We start from the raw sequence: 24,620 nt of genomic DNA on the forward strand, positions 1-24,620 counted from the left end.
TTTCACTATATATTTTTAATAAAGTACCTTTCCATATAATTTGCTTCTTAAAAATAAATGCTTTGCTAAAAATTGGAAACCTTCCACCAGCACCATTAAGAAGAACATTTTATTTAGAGCATGCAAATTAGTTTTATTACTATTTATTTGTATTCTCCCTTATTCCAAAAGGAATTTGAAGGGGTATGCAAATTAGTTTCTGCAAACATTTTCACCTAGTATAGAAAATTTGCTTTTTATAATAAATGAAAAAGCCACTGGCTATCATTAAGAAGTAGCATCACAAGAAGAGGTAAGACTCTTTATGAAGTCCTTTTCTAACTTCTCATAGTCCCAATGCTTTCATTACAGTTTCACAGCTGTACACAGTATGACTATTAAGAAAGTTAGAGTGGCGACCTTTGCACAGTGAGAATTTTATCACAATATCTACCATCGTGAGAAGTAATAAAAAATTATTTAGACATCACTAAGTCAAGTCATTCACCAGAATGAGGTTATCAGAAATCTTTAAAATCAAGTACACATTTTTATATAAAGTGCTAACATTACCATCTTTAAATTAATATTAGAATAAGTTTAGTAAGAAAGAAGAAAATCAGTATATTTACATAATAATTTTAAGTACTAAGCATAAGTAATAGTAAAATACTAAGTGCTATTACAGATCTATTCATGTATTGTGATAAAATTGATATCCTTACTGTATACTGATTTTTGGGAAGAAAGAGGCTATTTCCAATGTTCCAAAGGTTACACTGCATTAAGATCTTACTTCCAATCTATTATTTTAAATTGGGCTAAAGAATAGTAATTGAGTGGTACATTAAATTTTCCAGTATGAAGCAATTCAAGTTGCCTACCATAATGAAATGTACCTCTAAATAAGAATATATGAGCAACTTCAGATTTCAGTTATGCTAGATTTATTTTTCTTAAATATTTTATTATATATTGCTAGTATAAAAATTAGAATTCTATGACATATCACAATCTATTATTCCACTTTAATCCTTTGGTTATACTTTTTTTTTTTCAGTTAAAAGGACAATCCCCCAGAGGTCTAAGAGATTATTTATATTCCTATTCATTAATATACCAAGATCAAAATAATATTCAAATACTCTAAACATAGTGCATACATTTAAAATAGAACTCTTTAAAAAATTAAAAATCAGTAAGTTCTAAATGTTCATACTGAAAATCTCAAGATGGTGACAGTGGTGTGGCAGGGCCAGAATAATATTCAGAGAGTCTAGAACTAAGGTAATAAAATTTCCAAGTAACATTTTAAAAACACAGAAAATTTCTCCACAATAGGAAGTAATATCAGTAAGTATATTGAAACCAATCCTTCTGTGATGACACTAAAAAGCTTAGAAAACTGACAAACCTAATTTTGCGCATTTGGCTGGAATCCGAATCATAAAATCTTCAGGTTCTAGCCCTGCCTTTCCCTATTAAATTGTAAGACCATTTGTACACTACTGATACTATGAATCCGTGGCCACTATTTTCAAAGATTTGAAGCAACTGAAAAAACAGTAAGAAAATTAGCCACTTTTTGTTCTCCATGGCTAAAGCCAAACTAATAACGCACATGCACACATATGATAGAATACTTGCATTATGGACCTCTACTTTTCGGTATTTTCAAAGACAAACTGCGCTGTAGGTGACTTTGCTTCATCCTTTATTCTAAATGTCCTGAACAAGTGGTTAAGTGCACTTTTTAAACCTTCTACCAGAAGGCAGTTTCCACTGCCATTTTAACCCATTAACCTGCCTGCAAGAACAAATAATCTTTCCAAGCTGACCACAGCAGTTATAGAAAGACATCCACAAAGATTTCAAAGATCACTCTGTAAGCAGTTCAATTTAAAAGCTATTGTATTACAATACCAGCTCACTGCACAATGCAATAGTGTACGGTAAAACCTGAAAAACATCAATTTTATTTAAATTTGTCAAAGGCACAATCAGAAGACATCTAAACAAACTGTATACAAATAGCAAATCTGATCCAATATTCTGCATCTGGACTCAATATGCATTAAAACTGAAGTGTGAATTAAGTAGGGGTGGCAGGGCAAGTGCAGTTAACTTGTGAAACGGCAGGCGTTCAGTTAGGCACTTGGGCAAGAAGTACATGAAGCCCTACTTCAGGATCACTCAGCAGTCTTTACAAAATAACATCGTTCAACTCTCCTTTTATAATATAAAATCCTCACCTATCCCATTCAAGATAATATGAAACCCTGTTAGAACAATCCTCAGGTAGTATAAATTTCATTCTGGAAGAATAAAACTGTATTTTATCTATTTCTCCTTGCATTTACCGTAGATTTTTCCTTCACATATTTTATTTAGTTGCCATATTTTTTGCACATATAGGTAGGTATATGTTTTTAAATTTCTTTGTAAATTGGCCTTTTTGAATTTTATAATGTCCCATTTTATCCTTAATTAATTTTAAATCTCACATTCTTGTTGATATTCACTTAATTGTCTCTTTCCCTACTTTCCTATTTGCAATGTTTATACAGTGTTTTAACTATAAATGGCCTTTATCTGGCTTTCGTTTTTCATTCCAAAGTCTGTCTTCTAATGAGAGAATGCAGTCCATTCATATTTAGAGTAGGATATATTTGATTTTTACTCTTCCATCTTACTTCTTGATTTTAACTCTTCCATTTTAATTTTTAAACATTTATTATTTACTTTACATTTAGGTTTTCTTTTTTTTTCCTTTTGTGAATTTGGAATTTCCACCATACTTCGTATTCTACTAATGGTTATCTTCTATCTGACAAAAACAGAAAAATAAGCTTTGCTCTAAGATCTGTAAGGAAGTATGTACTTGGCTAATATTCCATCAACTGTTGTAGAGAAAGGTGATGCATTCAAAAATTTTCCTGAACCCCACACGGGGACATAATCAAATACAACAAATTCTTTTCCCAAGAAAGCCTGTTGCTTGCTTGATCCAGGTCTCATGTATAGTCACAGGTTTCGTGTATAAGCCACTGCATTCCCCCGAAAGCCCTAACACTCCTTTGCCTTGCCTCTCCCCTTCTAACAAGACCAGAACAAGACTAATAGCACAAGACTCAACTAACTCTGCACAAGATAACTGGAATACAGAATTCCACGTTCCTATCTCTTTCTCATAACCTGACACACATTTCTCCGCCATTATTTATAAGCAAAAAATTAACTATTTCCCCTACCAAAACCCACTGCTTTCAAAACCCTAAGATAATCTATTTTCACCTTGAAAAGTGAAAGGGAAGTTGCTCAGTAGTGTCCGACTCTTCGCGACTCATGGACTGTAGCCTCCTAGGCTCCGCCGTCCATGGGACTTTCCAGGAAAGAATACTGGAGTGGGTTGCCATTTCCTTCTCCAGATCTTCCCGACCCAAGGATTGAACTCAGGTCTCCCACATTGTAGGCAGATGCTTTACCATCTAAGCCACCAGGGAAGTCCTTACTACTTTTTAAACACATGAGACTACTAAAATAATCTCACCTCCCTCTACTCTCTTCCTCCCATGACACCGTCAAAACACTTTTATTCTGAACTAATCACACCCTACCCCTAAATTTTCTAAGATTGCTCAATATTTTTAGTATCACATTAGAATTTCCTTTATATTATGGCCCTTCTTTTTCAAGAGTTCTCATTTAGTCTATTTTTATACATTTAATTATGTGTATAAATATATACATGTATTTGTATAAATACTTCTGTTCTTTGATTGCCCTGATTTAGGGTTTCCAGCTTTGGCTCATTAGTTCTTACTTAGAAAAGTGGTTCTTACTAAGCGATGTAACACTTGTCTAAAAGGGATCTAAACACCTGTAGGAGTATTTGTGATTGTTACAAGGACTAAAATACTACTGAAATCTGATGTCTGGTTACACAGAGATGTTGGATATCTATCTCAGTAGACATGAGGAAAAAGTTTTACCCTCCTACTTCCTATCAGTAGATCACTGACAGAAAATGTCAAACACTTGTTCCACATATGGGCAAACGGACCAATTTAATGCCTAATTTGTCAACAATTTGGGTGAATCAAAAGGAAACAATAACAAAGTCCTGGCCAGGTCAGTGAGTGGACAAGTGAATTGGATACAAAAAAGAGAGACTAGAAAAGGAAGACAAATACAGAATAATGTACTGGTTAAGAAAGCAGACCTACTAACTATATGACCTTAATCATGTTACCTAACCTATCTTTGCCTCAGTTTCCTTTTTTAAAAACTATTTTACCAAAAATTTTTTATTGTAACATTTTATATTTTTCTTTTGCCGTTTTGGATTTTCATAAACAACTTTTACTGAAATGAATTAAGTTGCTCTATGTTGCTCTATATTTGTAAGAAAAGTTTAATAATCCTGCTTCCATTTTCTTTTATGTAAAATAGAATAGAGCCTACTTTCCAGAGTTGTAATAATTTAAAACTAATGATTTATATTTTTAGGGTGCTTAGAATAGTGCCTGACATATGATTAACACTACAGGAGTTATGTTAAATAAATGACCAAAACAGAAAGAGCAACAGGATGCTTCTTGAATTCAACAGCCATGATCATAATAAAAGTTTACACTAAGCACTATTCTCAGTGTTTCATTTATGTTGACTCATTTATTCCTCACAACAGATCTATAAAGTCATTAGTACATGTGCTTCAATTTTACAGAAAAGAAAACTGGAGCAAGGAGAAGTCAAGTATTGCTTAAGATCACAAAGCTAGTAAACGGCAGAGACTAAATCTGAACCCAAGTCATGTGATTTTCAAATCCAGTCTCTTAATCTCTCATACACAGTCTTTGTAAGAAGTCCTGACTTTGATTATTAACCAACAATAAGAGCAGATATGAAGAAAAAGAACTATGATAAGAATATAACAAAAGATCTTTCCTTTCCTCTTACTTATTCATTCATTCACCCATCCATTCCAGTTTGGATTCAGAGATTCTTACCCTGTTCTATAGGCTACAATCCTTTTACCAACATTTATTTTGTTGCTCAAATTAGCCAATGGGAACTCTTTTAAATTCTGACATCTCTACCATTCCGTGAGCAGAGCCATGTTTTTATGGCCCAACAAGATGTTCTTTCCGTGGCCCAGGTCTAAAATCAGCCATTTCTCTAAGGAGTCCTGGTTTCTTTAAATGCTAAATGGAATTTAAAAACCAAAGTCTTCCCAAAGGGGGGATGTGGTACTACTTTGTACAATATGCATGAACCTTGAAAACATTCTAAAGTGAAAAAAGCCAGACACAAAAGGCCATGTATCACATGATTCCAACTGTATGAAATGTTCAGAAAAAGCAAATTCACAGAGACAGAAAGTACATTAGTGGTTGTTAGGGGCTGAAGTACGGGGAGGATCAGGAACCTTGGCTTAGGGACTTGATTTTAGGGATGATGAAAAGGTTCTGGAATTGCACAACCTGGTGAATACACCAAAAGTCACTGACTCAAGATTTAAAAGGGTGACTTTTATGCTATGAAATTATATCTCAATTGAAACAAAAGAAAACAAACAGGATCTGGGCACTAGGTGTGCTGTCACTGGGGTTATCATCGCACAGAGGTCCTCTTAAAGGCCACATAAGAAACATATCTTTGTACACTCATGAATGCATTCATATGTACATACAAATGTGTGCAGACACACACATACCTGCACATATGTACTCCAACACACCTAGCTCTCTACATAAAAACAAATGCAGTTCACACTGACATGTCCAATTCCAATCCAATGTGCAATATTTATTGTAACCTTTCCCTCTCTCAGATTTGTGATCTCCTTCCACAACAGGGCAGAGCCTCAGAACAAGAACCCAGACTGTGCAGCTCTCTTGTTCATTGTACTTCAGCAAGTCTATTTATTTTAACAAAACCATAATTTACTAAATACAATTCAGTTCAACTGGTACTGAAAGCAAAGACCTCTTAACTGGTACTCACAGTGATACTATCCAAGAGTTTGGCCATATGTTTGATAATTTCACCATGTTGTATGGGTTGCATTTGCAGCAATTTCTTAATAACAACCACACTTTCAGCAACAACTATTTCTGGGGGAAAAAAAAATCAGATTATTCGTATTTAAATATGAATTTCAATTCAATTCAAACTCAATTCAAACATAGCATTCTTAGTAAAATGTAAATGTAATTTAGCAAAACATTCTACATTTCTTAAATGATTAGGCAAAAACTAAAACAAGAGAGAATATTCACAACCCGGATCCCTTTCCTGCCAGATCTCCCTGGCAGTGCTAGCACTTCTCCATTGAAGGTTTCAGTTCCTGAGAGTGGCTCTCTCCTTCGGGCTCTGATAACTGCTCCCAATCCTCAAGCCCTTTCCCTTTAGTTCTAGATATGGCAAAGGCTTCCCATCTCTGCCAGCCGGCTAGCCCCAGGGTATTACAGTACATCTTGTTGGTCTCCCTTAATCCCACCCACAATTAATAAACAGTTCCTTCATTAAACTCTTTTCAATCATCTCTTTAAAGTGCACCATCTGTTTCTTGCCAGGGCCTTAACTAAAACAGTAACTGGTACTAGGAGTGGCTCCAGAAAGCAGACCCTCAAATTGGGATTCTGAGATTGCATTATTATAGACTAATTAGTGGTCCAGAGTTATGTCTTTGGTGGCACCAGCAGTGAAACACAATAAACCAGTCAGAGCACCTGGCTTTATGGGATGAATCTTATATAAACAATTACTAATGTTACCAACACCAAAGAAAGACACCAACACTGCCTTTCCTTATTATTCTGGCTTTTTTTTTTATCAGCTGGGATTCATGGATATTAGAGATTCCCTGGTATACACTATAAAGGTTTATTTTAATATTATCCTGAAAATATGCCATGACTTGGGTTCTGTTACTCATTTTCTCTGAAATATATTTTCTTATCTGCTGCTGCTGCTAAGTCGCTTCAGTCATGTCTGACTCTGTGCGACCCCATAGACAGCAGTGCACCAGGCTCCCCCATCCCTGGGATTCTCGAGGCAAGAACACTGGAGTGGGTTGCTATTTCCTTCTCCAATGCATGAAAATGAAAAGTGAAAGTGAAGTCAATCAGTCATGTCCAACTCTTAGCGACCCCATGGACTGCAGCCTACAGGCTCCTCTCTCTGTCCATGTGATTTTCCAGGCAAGAGTACCAGAGTGGGTTGTCACTGCCTTCTCCGATTTTCTTATCTAGCTCCCTTTAAAAATACAAGCAAAATTTTTTATCATTCTAATTATTATTACAGTATGTATTTCATATTATACATATATTTCTTCATGGGAATGATATACTATTACTTCATAAGGTTTTAGTTTGCTGCCGTTGTTGTTTAGTTGCTAAGTCATGTCTGACTCTTTTGCGACCCCATGGACTGTAGCCTGCCAGGCTCCTCTGTCCATGGGACTTCCCAGGCAAGAATACTGGAGTGGGTTGCCATTTCCTTCTCCAGAGATCTAATCTGATTTCCTGCATTGGCAGGCAGGTTCCTTACCACTGAGCCACCAGGGAAGCCCAGTGTTTTAGTTTAAGAAATGATGTATTTCTTTTAATTGTCATAATAACTTATGGTAGGCACCTTATTATCATCATTTTAAAGATGAAGAAAAGATGCACTGGAGAATTCAAACTCAGAACCAGAATCTACCATTTTATCTCTAATGTTCTATGTGACTATGAGCAGGTGTTGCTTTTATGAAGACCACCTCTTGGAGCTATGAGGAAAACAGACAAATCAGAAAGACACTCTGCCCTCATCAAACTTACCCTCTGCTAGGAAACATTAACTGGTTATGTAAGAAATTACTATGCGAAGTAATGGCTTTGAAGAATCAATAGTATAAAAATCTTTATAAAATATATTATTGCAAAATTAGTCCAGGTTTTTTTGTTGTTGTTAAGTTGTATATTTTTAATTATTCACATGTACAGGCAAGGTTGACTAACCCTGACTATAGTTGAAATAAAATTTGGCATTATTTCCCCTTTGGTGCCACCTTATTTTCCGATCGTTATTGTTATGGATCACCACAAACTTGGTGGCTGATAGCAACATGAGCTTATCATTTTACACTTCTGAAGCCAGAATTTAACGTAAGTCTTATGAAGCTAAAACCAAGGTGTCAACAGGGCTAAGTTCTCTGTGGAGGTTCTAAGGGGAAATACACTCTTTGTCTTTTCCAAATTTTAGAGGCTGCCCACATTCCTTGGTTCAAGCCCCCTTCCAGCAAAGACATCATTCTAATCTCTGCTTCTGACATTTGGTTACATTAGGTCCCAGATTATTGGATGAAAAATCTCTCCATCTCAAGAATCTTAATCACACCTGTAAAGTTCCTTTTGCCACATTACATAACATATTCACACGTTCCAGGCATCAGGACCTGAGCATCTCGCGGGGTGGTGGTGGTGGTGGGGTGCTATTTACCTAATCTGGGTGCCTCCCATTCCCTTTGGGTAATTCCACCCTACTTTTCCTTTATGCTACGTCCTGGCTTTCAAGGACCTCAGCACTCCACTACAAATACAAAATGAACTTGTGTTCTGGGCCTTTCCAAGCTTTCTCCTTGTCCTCAACAGAACTTAACTGTACTGACTCTAAGAATTACAGCCTACTATTTAAAAAAAAGAATTATTTTAGTAAGAACACTTAACAGGGGATTTACCATCTAACCAATTTTTAAGCATATGATACACTACTGTTGCCTACAGGTACAGTGTTACACAGATCTCCAGAGCTTACTCACCTTGCTAAGTAAAACGTGATGCTCACTGATTAGTAGCTGCCCACTTTCCTTTTCTTCCAGCCCCTGGCAAGTACTTTTCTACTCTTGAATTATATGAATTTGATTATTCTAATACCTCATACAAGTAGAAACATTCAGTATATATCTTTCTGTGACTGGTTTATTTCACTTAAGGTTCTCAAGATTAGTACAGCCTACTATTATCTTCATTTTACAAATGAGGAATCTGAAGCACAAAGAGATCAGGTAATTTATTCAAGACAACATTAGCATTCAAACATAAGTAGTCTAGTTCTGCATGAGAGCAGATAGCTAGCAGCTGAGTAAGTGTTCAATAGATAGGAAGACTACAGTACACTTGTTTTATATTATTGTGTCCCTCTGTTAGAATACGAGCTCCTTAAAGGCAGGAACTTTTTATAGGCTGGTGAATACCTTATTCATCTATTCTACATTTACTAAATACCTCAACTGATTCAAATTTTCAACAAATGCTTATTACATTATATGAACAAAATTTTAAAATAGTCTTTTGCTCTAATTCTTTCAGTTTACAGTAGATGGTAAAAAAGTTTTTCAGACCAGCAAATTTTGTGAAAGAAAATCAACCGGGAGTTAAATTATTCTAAGTCAACTGAAAATGCAGATTTCTCCCTAAGGTCTTTAAGAAATCTGTTTATCAGTGAATCTTTTTTTTTTTCCACAGTATTTGTTGTTTATTTATTGAGAGACTATTTCTCACCCCAGATAGTCATAGTTTCATAGTTCAGGAACACAGGAAAGTGACAAACTTCCATGGAACTCAACCCAAGAAATTCTTTATAATCCAAATCACTTTGCACTCTGAAAAATACCAGCCTTCCTCATCTCCTCAAAATCTTTCATGGAATCATAATTTCTGTAGAAATCTGCATATGCCTTCTTTCTTCGTTCAGCCACAGCAAACTTATAGAAGGCTGCAAACCCCAGGGAGACCGTGAGTGCTCCAACAATATGAAATCGTAGACGTTTGGCCAGGAGGCCATGCATCTGAGGTTTTGCCAAAGCAGTGGACATGGTAGTTTTTCTTCTCGACGGGAAGGTTAAGGAACCATTTTAAGGTCACGCAGTCAGGACTAACACCCCGGCGGGACCCCAGCAGGTCCTCCGGGCCCTCGGCAAGCACCACCTGCGCGGGGTGGGAAGGCCGTGTGCGCGCGGGAGGGCTCAGTGAATCTTAAGATAGTGATAATGGGCTATTTTAGGACAACCTTCAAGTCTGCCTAGAAGTCCTGTCCCTGACAAGAAGGAAGAAGTCAACAGCAACAACAAAAAATCCCCAAGCCCCTACAGGTCCAAGAAGAATATATTAAATATATGTAAAAACAATGTAGCCTCAATGCTGTCCCTTAAGTTGCAAGATACAGTATCTAAAGAGATGATGAGGTATTCACAATATAAAATCAAAGAGGCAGAGCTCCTTAGAGGTCCCAAAGGTCTTACAGATTTTAAAGAATCCGAGGCCTCATTCATAGCACTTATTCCTAAAAGCAGACTTTTCAACAGAAAGACAAAGAGGCTCTGTTATAACAACTGGCCATTATAAATAAAAATTTTATTGGTTTCTTTCTTGTTACTGAGCCAGATTTCCAAACTACAGAAGTGCAGCACATACAATAGTTGAAGAACTGGGCTAATGATAACTATGCAATCAGAATCTGAAAAATACAATTTAAGTTTCTTAATATTCACAGCAGAAAAAAAAGTCCATGGTTATAAACAGAGTTTTGATTCACCAAAAACAAAAGTCTAAACATTAAAATATCAGTTTAAATTAGTAGATCTACCTTTAAGAATGATTATAAATTAGTCTCCTCCATTGTCTAATTATAAAATGATCTAGTCTTCCCCTAGAAGTACTACAAGGGTACAGAATATTCATCTTTTTTAAATGAAGTGAATAAAAAATATTTTTTTAGCAATCAATGTGCTAGAAAGCTGAAGTAGAAACATCTGCTTTAATATCCAGCTTGAAAATTTCACATGAGACAAAATGAGTAAAAATACAAAACTGAAAAACCCTGAATACATTTTATATTTGAAAGAACTAGCCAGTGTTCTGATTTGTGTGCTTTTTATATGCAATCAAAGTGAAGTGTGTCTTGTTTGATCAAATAGGAAGTCATTATTACAGACATAGGAAAATGAAGGCATATTTTTAAACTCACAATTTAAAGTGTGACAGAAATAGACAAAAAGAAGATGCTATTATTAAAAGTAGAAATAGATAAAATGAATGACATTTAGCATCCTATCCTCTGTAATTACCTTCTACAGTCAGTGTTTTAAAAAAATCTATTTCCTTGATAATTTTTTTTGGCCACTTATTTGGAGTTACAATACTACACACAGAAAAATGTTCTCTCCATTATAATATCTTGAATTGACAGGTTAACAGTTATAATTTTATGTTGATTATAAAGATCACTCTTATTTGGGGACAAATTTTGTTTCAGAAAGTTTTTTTTCATTAGAAGTACTTACAACAATGTTACAGCTTTCAAAAGCGATCTACATGTGCGAAAAGATAATTAGGAGTGATATTTGTAGTAAAAAGCTATTTTTCAAATAAAATATAAAAAATAATCAATTTTGCTATCTTTCACCTTATGGCTGCTATGTCATACATGCCTGTGTCTAGATATGACATAATATTTAGAATTCCACAAAAAATTTCAATAATTTTACACAGAAAATTATGTTTCCTAAAAAGAAACCCTTGTTTTAATCTTTTTAATTAAATAAATGAATACTCCTAAAGGTGAGAGTGGAATTCTTTTTTTTTTCTCCAAAAGGTTTCATTTATTTTAAAGCCATATCATAGAAATAACTGATATTTTTCCCATAGAAAGAATGAACTCTAGGCTGTGCATTTTACTGGATATTACCTATCCAGTTCTACATGATGTTTATAGACACTGACTGGCTTAAAAATATGAAGGTGTTCCAAATTGATGACTTTTACATTTAATTAATCTTGACTATAAAATTATTAAGTTAACTTCTGGGGAAAAAACCTTGAAATTACAAGTTTAACATACTTTTTTGATCTAGCCTTTTTAACGACGCATGTTGTAAAGTCATTTGCCTGCTTTTAGCACCCTCTGCAGGTGAACCAATATTATACATGCCTTATAATGCCATTAAAAACCAGTAAAATGGAACCTTTGTGGAAAGGGTGAAATGCAGGTGATTAAACTGTGAAGAAATAAAATAAACAGATTACATTTTCTTAGTTCTGTTCAGGCAAGAAAATTCTATTTTTAAGTTAATTATCTAATTTACTAAAACAACAACAAAAACCCTGTGTGTGTGTATATGTGTATCTCAAAGGTAAAATGTTACTCTTCATTGTAATCATGGACATACAGAAAAAACTCAAAGGCAATACTAAAAAATTACAATTTGTAGATCATGCCAAGAATATTCAAACGATAAATTATTTGCCAGTGAAATGAAACTGCCAACTCACCATCCCTGTTGGACAGCAGACACACCAGGCCGTTGAGGCATGTGTCAGAGACTTCTGTGATGCTGGTTGCACATCTGCCTATCGTTTGAATAGTGGCTGCTGCAAACTGTTTATCCTGGCTTTTCACATAGGTCTAAAAAACATTGTCTCAATTAGTTTATACACTGGTACTATCAAGCGAAGAAAAATATCCCTATAATATGAAGCTTTGTCAGAATCAAATTCTAGAATACATAATCTTCTCATCTGTAGGCACAACAGGCAGTCCAACTTTTGACTTAATTCAGTTCTGTTTTTTTACTTAAAGGATGTGACTGCAGTACAGGCACATTTTCAAGTCAGGTTCATTCACCTGTGGCCACAGTAGCTGGTAACTCCAAAACAGATAGTGGGGGAGCAGTCACCCAAAGACAGCAATTAGTTTAAGTGCAAGGCTGAAAGAAATGACGAGACCTCTCTTTTTGGAGGTTTCAGTTCATTTAACCGGCAGCATCTATGAATCTATGAAAAAGGGTTGCCTTTTCAGAGATACTAAACCTAAAAACTGGGAGAAGTGGAGAAAAGGGAGCAATATGCTACTGATAAACATTTTACTTTAAAAAGGTTATATGAATGGTGGTAAAACTACAATAGCCACAGTGAGCAGCATTTTAATAAAGACTTTATAATCTCCAATAAAATAAAACATCACACTTTTGAGAAAGATTTTCTTGAAAAAAAAGTTTTAAAAATACAATGTAAACCACATATTTATACAAACTTTAGAAATTAAGCACTTATTTACTACAGGCCTAAAAAATTTTCATTTTGGTTATTATTTTTCTAATTCAAAAACTAAGCTTTTACTGTGTAGAGACAGAAAGAGATGCACTTTTAATAAATATGCACATTTATGTACAAAACTATAAATGGATTTAAAATCTCATTTTCAAGTGGAATTAAAAAAAAAAGATTCCCAAACTCAAATGACAAACACATAACGTAGAATTAACACCTTGTTCATCTAACATGCAAAAAAGGATATGCATTTAAATGGTGCCTAAATGACAAATGGAGGAGAAAATCCAAAAACTATCTAAAAGACACGTGAAACTGGTGAAAATGGTACCCAAAACACGATTAAATGTTGAAGAAATAAACAAATGTCTTAGTTCCCTGTAGGAAAAATCAACTGTTATTTAAAATCATTTCCCAGTTGATTACCTAATTTCCTCAATCACAAAAAACGAGTCCTTTGAAAAGTTCTCTATTATTTAAAAAAGTTATAAAGAAACTGTAACATCTATGGACATAACACATAAACACAGAAATAAAGTACATGTATAGACAGTGATAAAAACAGATGCATAAAGAAAGAATATATTTAAAAGTCTGACTAAAGAATGGACCTTATTAAATATCCTAATATTAAATGGAATGACTGGATCACCAATATTCTGAAATAGGTAAACAATGCCATAAAATTACCTGAGACTCACTCCCTACAACTCCAGTAACCTGACAGACGCAGAAAGTAGAAAGCGAAAGGACATCCAAACAGATTACACAGATTATACATGACAACAGGATAAGGGAAAACTGCAAACAGAGACAAAAACTTACAAATAAATAAGCAAATCTATAAAAATGAATTACAAGTCACATTTAAGCAATATTCTATAGCCATAGATTACTAGCTAAGAACTTGAGATACTGTATTTTCTACCATGCAAATATAAAATGAGCATATATCCTAATTTTATAAGAACTTTTTCTAAAAAAGTATATAACACAAAAGTATAGTAATCCAGTTACAAAATTATAAAGCATGAATATATTTACTACTCCTGTTAACAGAATAAAATCACATAGTCAAAAAGAAATACAATGTCTATATAGCTAAAAAGAAATTTAGGACAGGCGTAAAGAATGATTATAGCAACAAAATAACTTTAATCTATAAAAGCTGTGTGTGTGTGCTCAATTGCTCAGTCCTGTCCTACTCTTTGGGACCCTATACCCTTAAAAGCTACCATCTATCACACAACCTAAGCAAGAATACTGGAGTGGGTTGCCATGCCCTCCCTCCTCCAGGGGATTTTCCCAACCTAGGGATCGAACCCGTGTCTCCTGCACTGACAGGCTGGAGTCTTTACCACTGAGCCACCTGGGAAGCCACCTATAAAAGCTGGGGGTAGACAAAAATTCTGGGAATACTGTGTGGCATGTGGTATACTTTAGTTAAGAAAAAACTGATGAAATGTAAAACGCATAATATTGATATAAGGTTTTCTATTACTGTGCTCTACCACTAAGTCTTCAGGACTAACTCTTTCCTCATAAAGAGCCTAGGAAGCATGAGGCAGTTTTTTTATGTTTTTGGAGCATGTCTATCTGGGAAGCATCTCATCCATCCACATATAGGATTTGAAAAATACAACAAAACATTAACAATTACACAAACATGAGGAGGGCAATTTTAAACCAATTTTTTTGAGCTATACATGAAGCTAGTGGACAATGTCTAAACTAGAACCAGACAATCCAATAGGGGCAACCAAGTAAGAAATGAAGTCATTTTCATGAGTACAGAGTGTAACATGAACTATTGATGATGACGACAAAGAGTTATAAACCAGCCTCTCAAATTCTACAATATGAAAATATGAAAGGGACTACATTTTATTTCCCTTAAATTTAAAATTTGTAGATGTTTATTATTGAAAATTTATAAATTAGTTGTCAACCTTCTTCCGAATTATACAGTTTTATTTATACAATTACACATATCTAAATTGAGAAAGACACATATCTAACTTTAAACTGAACAGATGTTTTAGAAGTTATTGCATAATTAGCATTGTACACAAACCTGAAATTCTCGAAGGAGAGTTGATATGTTGGCTTCATTTGCCAAGTTTGTCAAAATTTCAAGCTAAGGTAGAAAAAGAGAAAGTAAACGTTTTTTGATGGTATGGAGACAGCAACATGGAAACTTACAATACCATATGTAAAGCAGACAGCCAACGAGAACTTTCCGTTTGACCAGGGAACTCACACAGGGGCCCTGTGACAACCTAGAGGGGTGGGCGGGGCGGGAGACGGGAGGGAGGCTCAGGACGGAGGGGACACGGGTGTACCCATGGCTGATTCTTGCTGACGCTTGACAGAAAACAGCAGAATTCTGTAACGCAAATATCCTTCAAATAAAAATTAAAAAAAAAAAGAAAACAAGTAAAGAAAGTGAATTTAATAAAGGTTAGCCATTTAATAGAATTTCTATTTTTAAAAAAATGCCTCACTATTACAAATGTGAGACACTATGCCTTTCAGCTGAACTTTGTCTCCCTACATCTACAAACAGAATAATTACATAGTGCTTAAAAAAATAATTACAAAAAAGAGAATTCTACGCCTGCGTTAATTGTTTGCTCCAACTTTACAATTTATTATCTAATTAACCTGAACAACTTAAGGCAGTTTTCTTTTTCTTTTAATAATAAAGTTAGAAAACAACTTGCCCTCCATGTAATACCTCTATATTCCAGATACCAATTAATTCTTTTGATTAGTTTTCCTCCATCCTACCAAACCAAATATTTAGACATTTTAATTCTTTCTTTTGGATTCAGTTAAAAAGAATGTGCAATTAAAAGTTCATCTCCAACAGGCTTGCTAAAAAAATTTCAGTATGTACTCATAAAAAAATGTTCAATTTATCTGAAGGAAAGCTTCAAAAAGGAAAACAGGAACGCAGAATAGATGGGACAAACAGAAAACTAAAATAAAAGATGTAGACATAAACAAATTCATATCAATAATTACATTAAAGGCAAATGATCTAAACACTCTAATTAAAAGGCACAGATTGTATGAGTTCTCCTATATATTCTGGATACTAGTCAATTTTTAGATTATGTACTATAAATATTGTCTCCTAGATTATGAACTAACTTTTCATTTTATTTTGATGAAAACATCTTACTTTGTTGTACTATTTTAAAAAGTAATTCTTAACATATAGAAAAGGTAAAAAGCAGTTTTTATCTGAGCCATTTGCTTCCAGAGTTACCAAAATGATATCACATCATCCCAAACACATCTGTACGTATTTTCTGCAAATAAGGACATTGTCCCACAGGTCACAACACAACCAAGAAAACCAGGAAATCAACATTGATACATCAAACCTATATTTTAATCACTTACATTTAAGTTTCACTAATTATCTCAATAATGTATATAAAAAAAAGATCCAGTTCCATATCATACATTATATTTAGCTGTTTAGTCTCCTTCAGTCTAAAAGTTTCTCAACCTTTCTTTTGACCATCATGACCTGGACGATTTTGCTAACTGCAAACCAATTATTCTGTAAATTTATTCTACAATTTGGGTGTGTCTTAGATTTTTTTTATTACACTTAAGTTTCCATGTGATTAACCAATCATTTCAATATTTGTTGAACAGTCTACTATTGAATAGCTCTCACTGGTTTATAATGTCTCCCCTCATATATGATACATCTTGATATGCACAGATCTGTTTCCATGCTTCATGCTATTATCACATATTCCAAGTATCACACTGTTTTCATCATTATAACTTTATATTCATAACTACACTCTATACTGTAGTTATCATTCCCTGAATACAACTCCTACTCTAATACCATCTTTTCCATCAGTCTTTTCTAAAAATACCACAAAATTAGCTGCATCTTTCTCTTTTACCACCACACTCAATTCACATCTATAAATCCCTTAAAACAAAGTGCTGAAATCATCTATTTACATGTCTGTCTCTTTCACTTACTGTGAGTTATTCAAGGTATAGGCAGCATGTCTTTGTCTTATTAAAATGTAGTACAGTAATTAGTATATAATAATGTAGTTTTAAAAGCATAAAGAGAATCCCCCAATGTATTATTAAAAAAAAAATAGATCTCCATTTTGCAATGCTAAACTAAAAGTTACAGCAATAGTGTCAAAGTAATTATGCATTGAAGTCTGAAAAATAAGAGCATTCATACCTTCAGTATCTTGATCATAGTTGGATCAGTTGACCTAACGTAAAAACTCTTCAGATAAGGTTCAAACATACCCTAGATTACAAAAATAAACATATAAAATACATTTATGGTACTAGTGTATTCATTTCTCTCTTAAATTTTGTGTTCACAACATACATACCTTTCTTTGAATTGACATAGTTGCTATATTCTGTAGGACAATATATTGCACTTCCCTAGAAATTAAAGTAGAATTTTGACTAGGTATATTTTCCAACAAAATGTATCCTAAAGTAAACAGTATATTAAAGAAAAAAAATCAGCAGTAAGCTTCACATTGAAAGGAACTCTTAAATATAATACTGAAAATTTTCTAGTAAATCTTAAGATATTTATGTCTTTTAAAAATACATTTTCCCTACAGGCTATAACATTAGATTTGATTCATCACATGGAAGAGTTAAAACAAATGTTGTAATACTGTATTCCAAAGAGGCAAAGCCAATACTGTACATGCTCTGAACACATGCAAAGAAGGTGTTCTTAGGGTTAACAGGACAAACATAACCGCAGTTAATACAAATTCTTGACTGGAGGGCTCATCATGTGGGCTCATCATGTGACTCAATTCTGTCCAAAGTGAAAGACAAGTTTCAAAAGAAAAAAAGCCATGTTATTTTAAGTCCAAATATCTAAGAAATGAATGTACAACCGAATCTGGTATAATGCTTCATGTGAAAGATGCATTCCAGATCCTTATTTGAACCAGCTCTGGACAACAGAACTTAATGAACTGACAAAGGGAAAGAATGACTACGCGAAAAGACAGAGGAACGCAAAGGAAATAGTATCTTACTAAGGAAGGGGAAAAGCCAACCTAGGGTGAAAGTCGTGGCACGAATCTCAGCTAAGAGCAAAAACCAATGTTTATCTTCCTCCTCTCAACTCATTAACACAAGTACTCAAAGGAGAAAAATTTAATTTAAAATAACTAATTACTGCAAAATATTCAGGGTAAGCTAAATAGCTTGAAACAACGGTATTTTTATATACAGAAAACAAAACAAATGACAAACATCTGATCTTAAACTTACAAAGGACATGTGACAGGAACTCAAGGTTTCCCGAATTGTTAACTTGAATTGCTGAATTAAAGAGAGGTAAAACTGAAAAGTACACTGCTACCTACCTACCTATCTCCAAAAAATAGCAAGATTATGCATTTCTTTAAAACAAGTAATATTAAGAATATAGCTTCCTCTTAAATAGAACTATTAAATATTGTAACTTTACAAAAATAGTTCTGTCATAAACTACATAATTCAGCATATGTATTGCTTTATATGAAGTCCTATATAATTACACTAGTCAATACAATAATATATTTAATGTTGTTTTTCAGTGACTCCAGATTTAATGTAAATCCCCCAAATTCTTACTGTCATGCCTAGAAATACCAAAAATACTTGGCTACTGTAATAGCATATACTATATTACAAAAAAAATACTTCCAATTTCTTTGGGCTTAAGGTAAAAAAAAAAAACACAACTTCAATATTTAACATTAACTTTGAAATCAATAACCTACAGGCTTTTATAATAATCCCCTTAAGTATGAAATCTCAATTGACAAAATACAGTCAGATTCATGTGTTAAATGCCTAATAGACACATTTGATTTGTTCAAACATTACTACTGAAGTAATATAATACAAAAGAAAACACACATGTAAAATGATGTCATACCTATTGCTACGAAGTAAACGCACTAGTGATTTAGAAATAATGCCAGCTTCTGATTTTGGAGCTATATGCCAATACAGTTGAGCAACTGCCATAACCACCTAAAAGATAAAGCATGAAAACAGTAAGAACTATGAGCAGTTCCAAAAAAAAAAAAAGAACTATGAGTAGTTCCATACTACAGTTTCAAAGTATGTTCTAACACATTCTTTCCTTTAACTGCTACAAAATTCCCATGAACCAAGAGGAGTATGTTGTTACCCTGTGTAGCAGGTTGAATAGGGTCCCCCTAGGAAGTCATGCCTACCCTCAGAATGTGACCTTATTTGGAAATATAGTCTTTGAAGACGTTATTAAGGTAATGATCAAGATGAGATCATACTTGATTATAGAGTGGGCCCTAAATCCAATTTGAGTGTCCTTATCAGAGACAGAAAAGGACACAGAGAAGAAGGCAATATGAAGATGAAGGCAGAAATTGCAGTGAGGCATGTAAGTCAAGGAATGCCAAAAACTGCTGGCAATCTCCAGAAGCTAATTTCTCCCTGAGAGCTTCCAGGAGGAACCAACCCTGTCGACATCTTGACTTAAGACTTTTGGTCTCCTGAGATGTGAAAGAATAAATTTCTCTTTATTTTTAAATAAATATTTTTCTTTAATAAAAAATTAAAGAAATTTTTATTTCTTTAATCCACACAGTTTTTGGTAAACTGTTACGGCAGCTCTAGGAAAGCAGTACTGTACACCCTCAGAAAAAAAAAAAAAAGGTTCAATGAACTACCCAAGGTCTTCCAGCCAGTACATGGCAAAGCTTGACACACACCCCAAACCCCACAGTCTTCCTAGTATTGCTGCTGCTGGCGCTACCCTGAGACAGGGAATGAAACCAGACCCTTAAAGGTAACAGTAGTAGTAGGTTACAATTTAAAAAAAAAAAACCCAAATTCAGTGTATTTAAGTTCTAATTAAGGGAACTCTATTAAAACAATTCCTCTAAAAGAGCAGCATTTGAAATCCTGTTTTTCAAATGTAGAACCTTAAAAATAGTGTTTGGTTCAAAGCTATTATGGGGGTAGTCAGACTTTTGCTGTCATACAATATAACAAGACTGTGTTTCCCCACATGCCTCTACACTTAGATCCAGAGATCAAAACTCCAGACTTTCCACTTAGTGAAAGTATTCTGTTCGGCATGTGACAACTGCAAAGAGAGAGCTACAGAAATTAATCATCTTGTCTTTGGTTATGAAGATATATTAATATTACTCTACTTTTGCTTGGACCGTAGGTAACAAATATATAGCAGGACTTTTATGTGTGCCATAAAGAGTTTACAGTATTTGAGGGTGCTTAAAGCAAAAACAGTTTCTTCTAGAACAAAGAAACATTTTTTAAAACAAGAGTTAGAGGTTCCTCAACTTACTGCTCTATGGCGTTTTTGTGTACTTTTCTTTTTTGTAACAAGACTGATTTCCAGCTTTCAGACATGACTTGGGAAATTGAGAAGTTTAAGAATATCTAATTTCTTCACTTGTGATCTACAAATACACTTTAATTACAGAACAGCCTCTGCTGAATTTAAAATTTTAGTAAGAAAAAATTAATTACAGTCTACAAATAGGTGACAGTCATTTTTTAAAAATATTAAAGCACACAGATGGCTAGTAAGTATTATATGAAGAAAAGAAAACTGGCGCTTAATAAACTGAGCTTTCTATGTGTGTCAATGAGTTTAAGATTCTAGATTCTACTTAGTATGTCATTTGTTCTGATACATTAATTAGGGCACTCCCTAACCCAAAGGGGCTAAAGGATCTTCTTTTTCCCCAATATTTACAAATCGAAGAGTTTCAATCTCTCTTCAATACCCAAATTTGAATTTTATAGTCTAATTTGTAAAAGCCATGAGGGAAGCTCCCATAACTCCAAAACAACTGAAAATACACAACCTCATAGGCCTTCAACACTTACATTATGTATGTTTATAAGAAAGTACATCTTGTAATAACTTTTCTATTACTAACCATTCATATACTACCACCTTATCCAGACTGCCAGAACAGCCTCCCAACACTGCCTCCAGTATCGGTTATCTCCAATTCAATCTACACAGGACTGACAGATTCCTGAAACAAACTCTCAAAGTCTCTCTTGTAAGTTAAGAATGCTAAAAAAAAAAAAAAATCTATTCACAATCCTTCCAAAGTCAACCTTTACAAATATTTATTGTTGCTCAGTCACTAAGGCATGTCTGACTCTTTGCAACTCCATGTGCAGCACGCCAGGCTTCCCTATTCTTCACCATCTCCCAGAATTTGCTCAAACGCATGTCCACTGAGTCGGTAATGCTATCTAACCTCTGCCCTGCCCTTCTCCTCTTGCCCTCAATCTTTCCCAGCATCAGGGTCTTTTCCAGTGAGTTGGCTCTTCACATCAAGTGGTCAGAGTACTGGAGCATCAGCTTCGGGATCAGTCCTTCCAATGAACAGTCAGGGTTGATTTCCTTTAGGATTGACTGGTTTGATCTCCTTGCAGTCCAAGGGACTCTCAACAGTCTCTTCTAACACCACAGTTCAAAACCGTCGATTCTTCAGCACTCAGCCTTCTTTACTTATGCTCCAACTCTCACATCGGTACATGTCTACTGGAAAAACCATAGCTTTGACTAGATAGACCTTTGTCGGCAAAGTGGCGTCTCTGCTGTCTAGACGTGTCATTGCTTTTCTTCCATGCAGCAAGCGTCTTTTCATTTCATGGCTGCAGTCACTATCTGCAGTGATTTTGGTGCCTGAGAAAATAAAATCTGTCACTGTTTCCACTTTTTCCCCATCTATTTGCCATGAAGTGATGGGACCAGACTCCACAATCTTAGTCTTTTGAATGCTGAGTTTCAAGCCAGCTTTTTCACTCTCCTCTTTCACTTTCATCAAGAGGCTCTTAAGTTCCTCTTCACTTTCTGCCATTAAAATGGTATCATCTGCATATCTGAGATTGTTGACGCTTCTCTTGGCAATCTTGATTACACCTGTGATGTACTCTGCATATAAGTTAATAAGCAGGGGGACAGTATACAGCCTTGACGTACTCCTTTCCCAATCTGGAACCAGTCCTTTGTTCCATGTCCAATTCTAACTGTTGCTTCTTGACCTACAAACAGGTTTCTCAGGAAGCAGGTAAGGTAGTCTGGTATTTCCACGTCTTTGAGAATTTTCCACAGTTTGTTGTGATCCACACAGTCAAAGGCTTTAGTGTAGTCAACAAAGCAGATGTTTTTTTTGGAATTCCTTTGCTTTTTCTATGACCCAATGGATTTTGACAATTTGATCTCTGGTTCCTCTGCCTTTTCTAAATCCAGCTGCACCAAATAAGCAGGATACTAAAACATAGTGGAACAAAAAATAAACTACCTCTAGTTGGTATATAATCAAATAAGCAGGGAACCAAAGTCTACTGTTACAGTACAAACTACCTCTATTTGTTTCACTATTCAAAACATTTTTGATCAGTAAGTATTTGGACTATAAGCCAATTTCCAAGACAAAGTTAAATTAAAAATGAGTCAATTATGAAGTAATTTTAGTTGGCAAGTTACAGCTACTTAAGTAACATCAGGTCAAGCGAGGGCACGCTAAAATGCAAGCATATTTTACAATATTAATAAAAAAATATGTGTCATTATTGTGCATAGTTACTTAATCATGATTTAGAAGCTAAATACATAGTATAAGATAAAAACTTCTGCTAATTCCTAAGATACACATACAAAGCTCTAAGGACCAAATTCTCAGGCATCAGAAAACAAAGCAGTTCAAGGGAAACTCTCATTTTCAGTTTTAACTAGTTGCACAGAATGATTCATTAAGAATTTGTTTTTAATTAAAGTAAGTTTAAGAAAACATTTAATTTGAATTCATCAAAACTTACGTTAACTTTCAGTTAACTGGAAACACAAGGTATAGTAAAGAAAATAACCAGACAAACCCAGAGAACATTCTTCAAGACTTGAGAGGTTTATAAGACATAACAATCAGATGTAATGCAGTGTAACTGGTATAGGTGAACCAGTTATAAAAGAATTTAGGGTAAACTGGTATTTCATGAGATGAAATTTTACTGAAGTAGAAACAGGGAACTGACTAGAAAAAATATGTTACAAAATATTATGTGTACCATGACTTTTATCTTGGTTTAAAATGTATTATGTACAGACATATACACATATGAAAGAGGGACATTTATACAGAAAATAAAGATGTGGGGAAAACTGCATTAAGATATTATAACTGATATGTGATGGAAATATAATGTTATATTAGTTGTGCTAGTTTGTATTTTCTAATTTTCTACTGTATTCTTTTAAAATATTTTAAAATATAAAGAGTTATTTAAAATAAAGATATAAAACAAAACAAAAACTTAGGACCCAAGTAAGGACGATTTTTAATTATTCCTACCAGCTAAAATTTACTATGTATGTATGAGGCGTCATGCTAGGTGTTTCTAACTATACATTAGTCTTTTCAAAACTTTTACTAGATAGATACAAATATAATGAGCAGAGGATGAGATGGTTAGATAGAATCACTGATTCAACAGACATGAATTTGAGCAAACTCCAGAAGACAGTGAAGGACAGGGAAGCCTGGAATGCTGCAGTCCACGGGGCCGCAGAGTTGGACATGACTTAGTGACTAAACAACAACCACCTTATTAAGTACTCACAACAATAATCTCATAATAGAGAAATACATACAGTCTTCCAATCAACTGTAAAACATCTTGGGCTCATATCTCAGGAATCCAATTACAAAATCAAAAAGAAAATGAAGAACAGGAGGCACACAGCTACCAAACCAAGTAACCTATAAAAACCTGATTTTTAGTATACAAACAAATAAATAAATGCTCCATTAGTACACTCAAAATTACTTATTGAACTTGCATACTTTTAAGCACTGTTTTTAAAAAGCTGTGAATTTTTTCTTGTAATGGTTTTTACATACCGCTGCATTCCTGCTCTGAAGCAAAGGCTTTGTATTCCGAATTAAAAGTCTATGGTCTGGATCCATAGTATATGGCCTCTTCCTTTTGTCAGCCTTTTCCTTCTGTTCCTCATCAGAATCATAGAAATCCTTTTCATTGTCCTCTAGACCATCACCCTACAGGAAGGAAATCCAATTCCAAGATTAGTTCAGACCTGGAACCACCCAAATACTACACAAAGAAAACTTTTTAAAAAACATCTACAATAATGATAATATTTTACGAATACTACTGTGGAGGCAGTTTGAAACTAGGTTACTTACATGGAAGAAAGGCCTTGCTTTTTCTTGTATTTTATGGCACAGTAAGTGTTCTTTAGTGCAATAGATAATACTTTTATATTATATAGCAAATCTCACATTAAATTACCACAGAAATACCCACAGCCGTCTAAAGGGAAAACCTGACCATTAAACTCTAACAAAGCCTATGATATGAGACTACCCAAAGCTGAAAACTGTTTCCATAAATTATCAGTCACTCTGTAACCGGATCAAAGGGTCAGAGGAAAGAAGAAAATTGTTTGAACTGCAACACACATAAAAG

The 24,620-nt window shown here is 34.4% G+C and overlaps 1 protein-coding gene across 2 annotated transcripts in view; it reads right to left on the reverse strand.

Annotated features, from left to right (window-relative positions):
- Nucleotides 1–24,620, reverse strand: part of AP3B1 (adaptor related protein complex 3 subunit beta 1) — a 227,847-nt gene that overhangs the window by 112,043 nt on the left and 91,184 nt on the right. For both annotated transcript variants that reach the window (XM_043470725.1, XM_043470726.1), the window contains exons 8-14: nucleotides 24,035–24,190; nucleotides 19,036–19,133; nucleotides 17,471–17,525; nucleotides 17,311–17,382; nucleotides 15,151–15,213; nucleotides 12,300–12,432; nucleotides 5,989–6,098 (exon numbers count right to left, since the gene is read on the reverse strand). In XM_043470725.1, coding sequence (XP_043326660.1) covers nucleotides 5,989–6,098; nucleotides 12,300–12,432; nucleotides 15,151–15,213; nucleotides 17,311–17,382; nucleotides 17,471–17,525; nucleotides 19,036–19,133; nucleotides 24,035–24,190 — 687 coding nt within the window. The remainder of the gene's footprint in view (nucleotides 1–5,988; nucleotides 6,099–12,299; nucleotides 12,433–15,150; nucleotides 15,214–17,310; nucleotides 17,383–17,470; nucleotides 17,526–19,035; nucleotides 19,134–24,034; nucleotides 24,191–24,620) is intronic.

The sequence above is a fragment of the Cervus canadensis genome, chromosome 6 (assembly GCF_019320065.1).
Source record: "Cervus canadensis isolate Bull #8, Minnesota chromosome 6, ASM1932006v1, whole genome shotgun sequence".
NCBI lineage: Eukaryota > Metazoa > Chordata > Mammalia > Artiodactyla > Cervidae > Cervus > Cervus canadensis.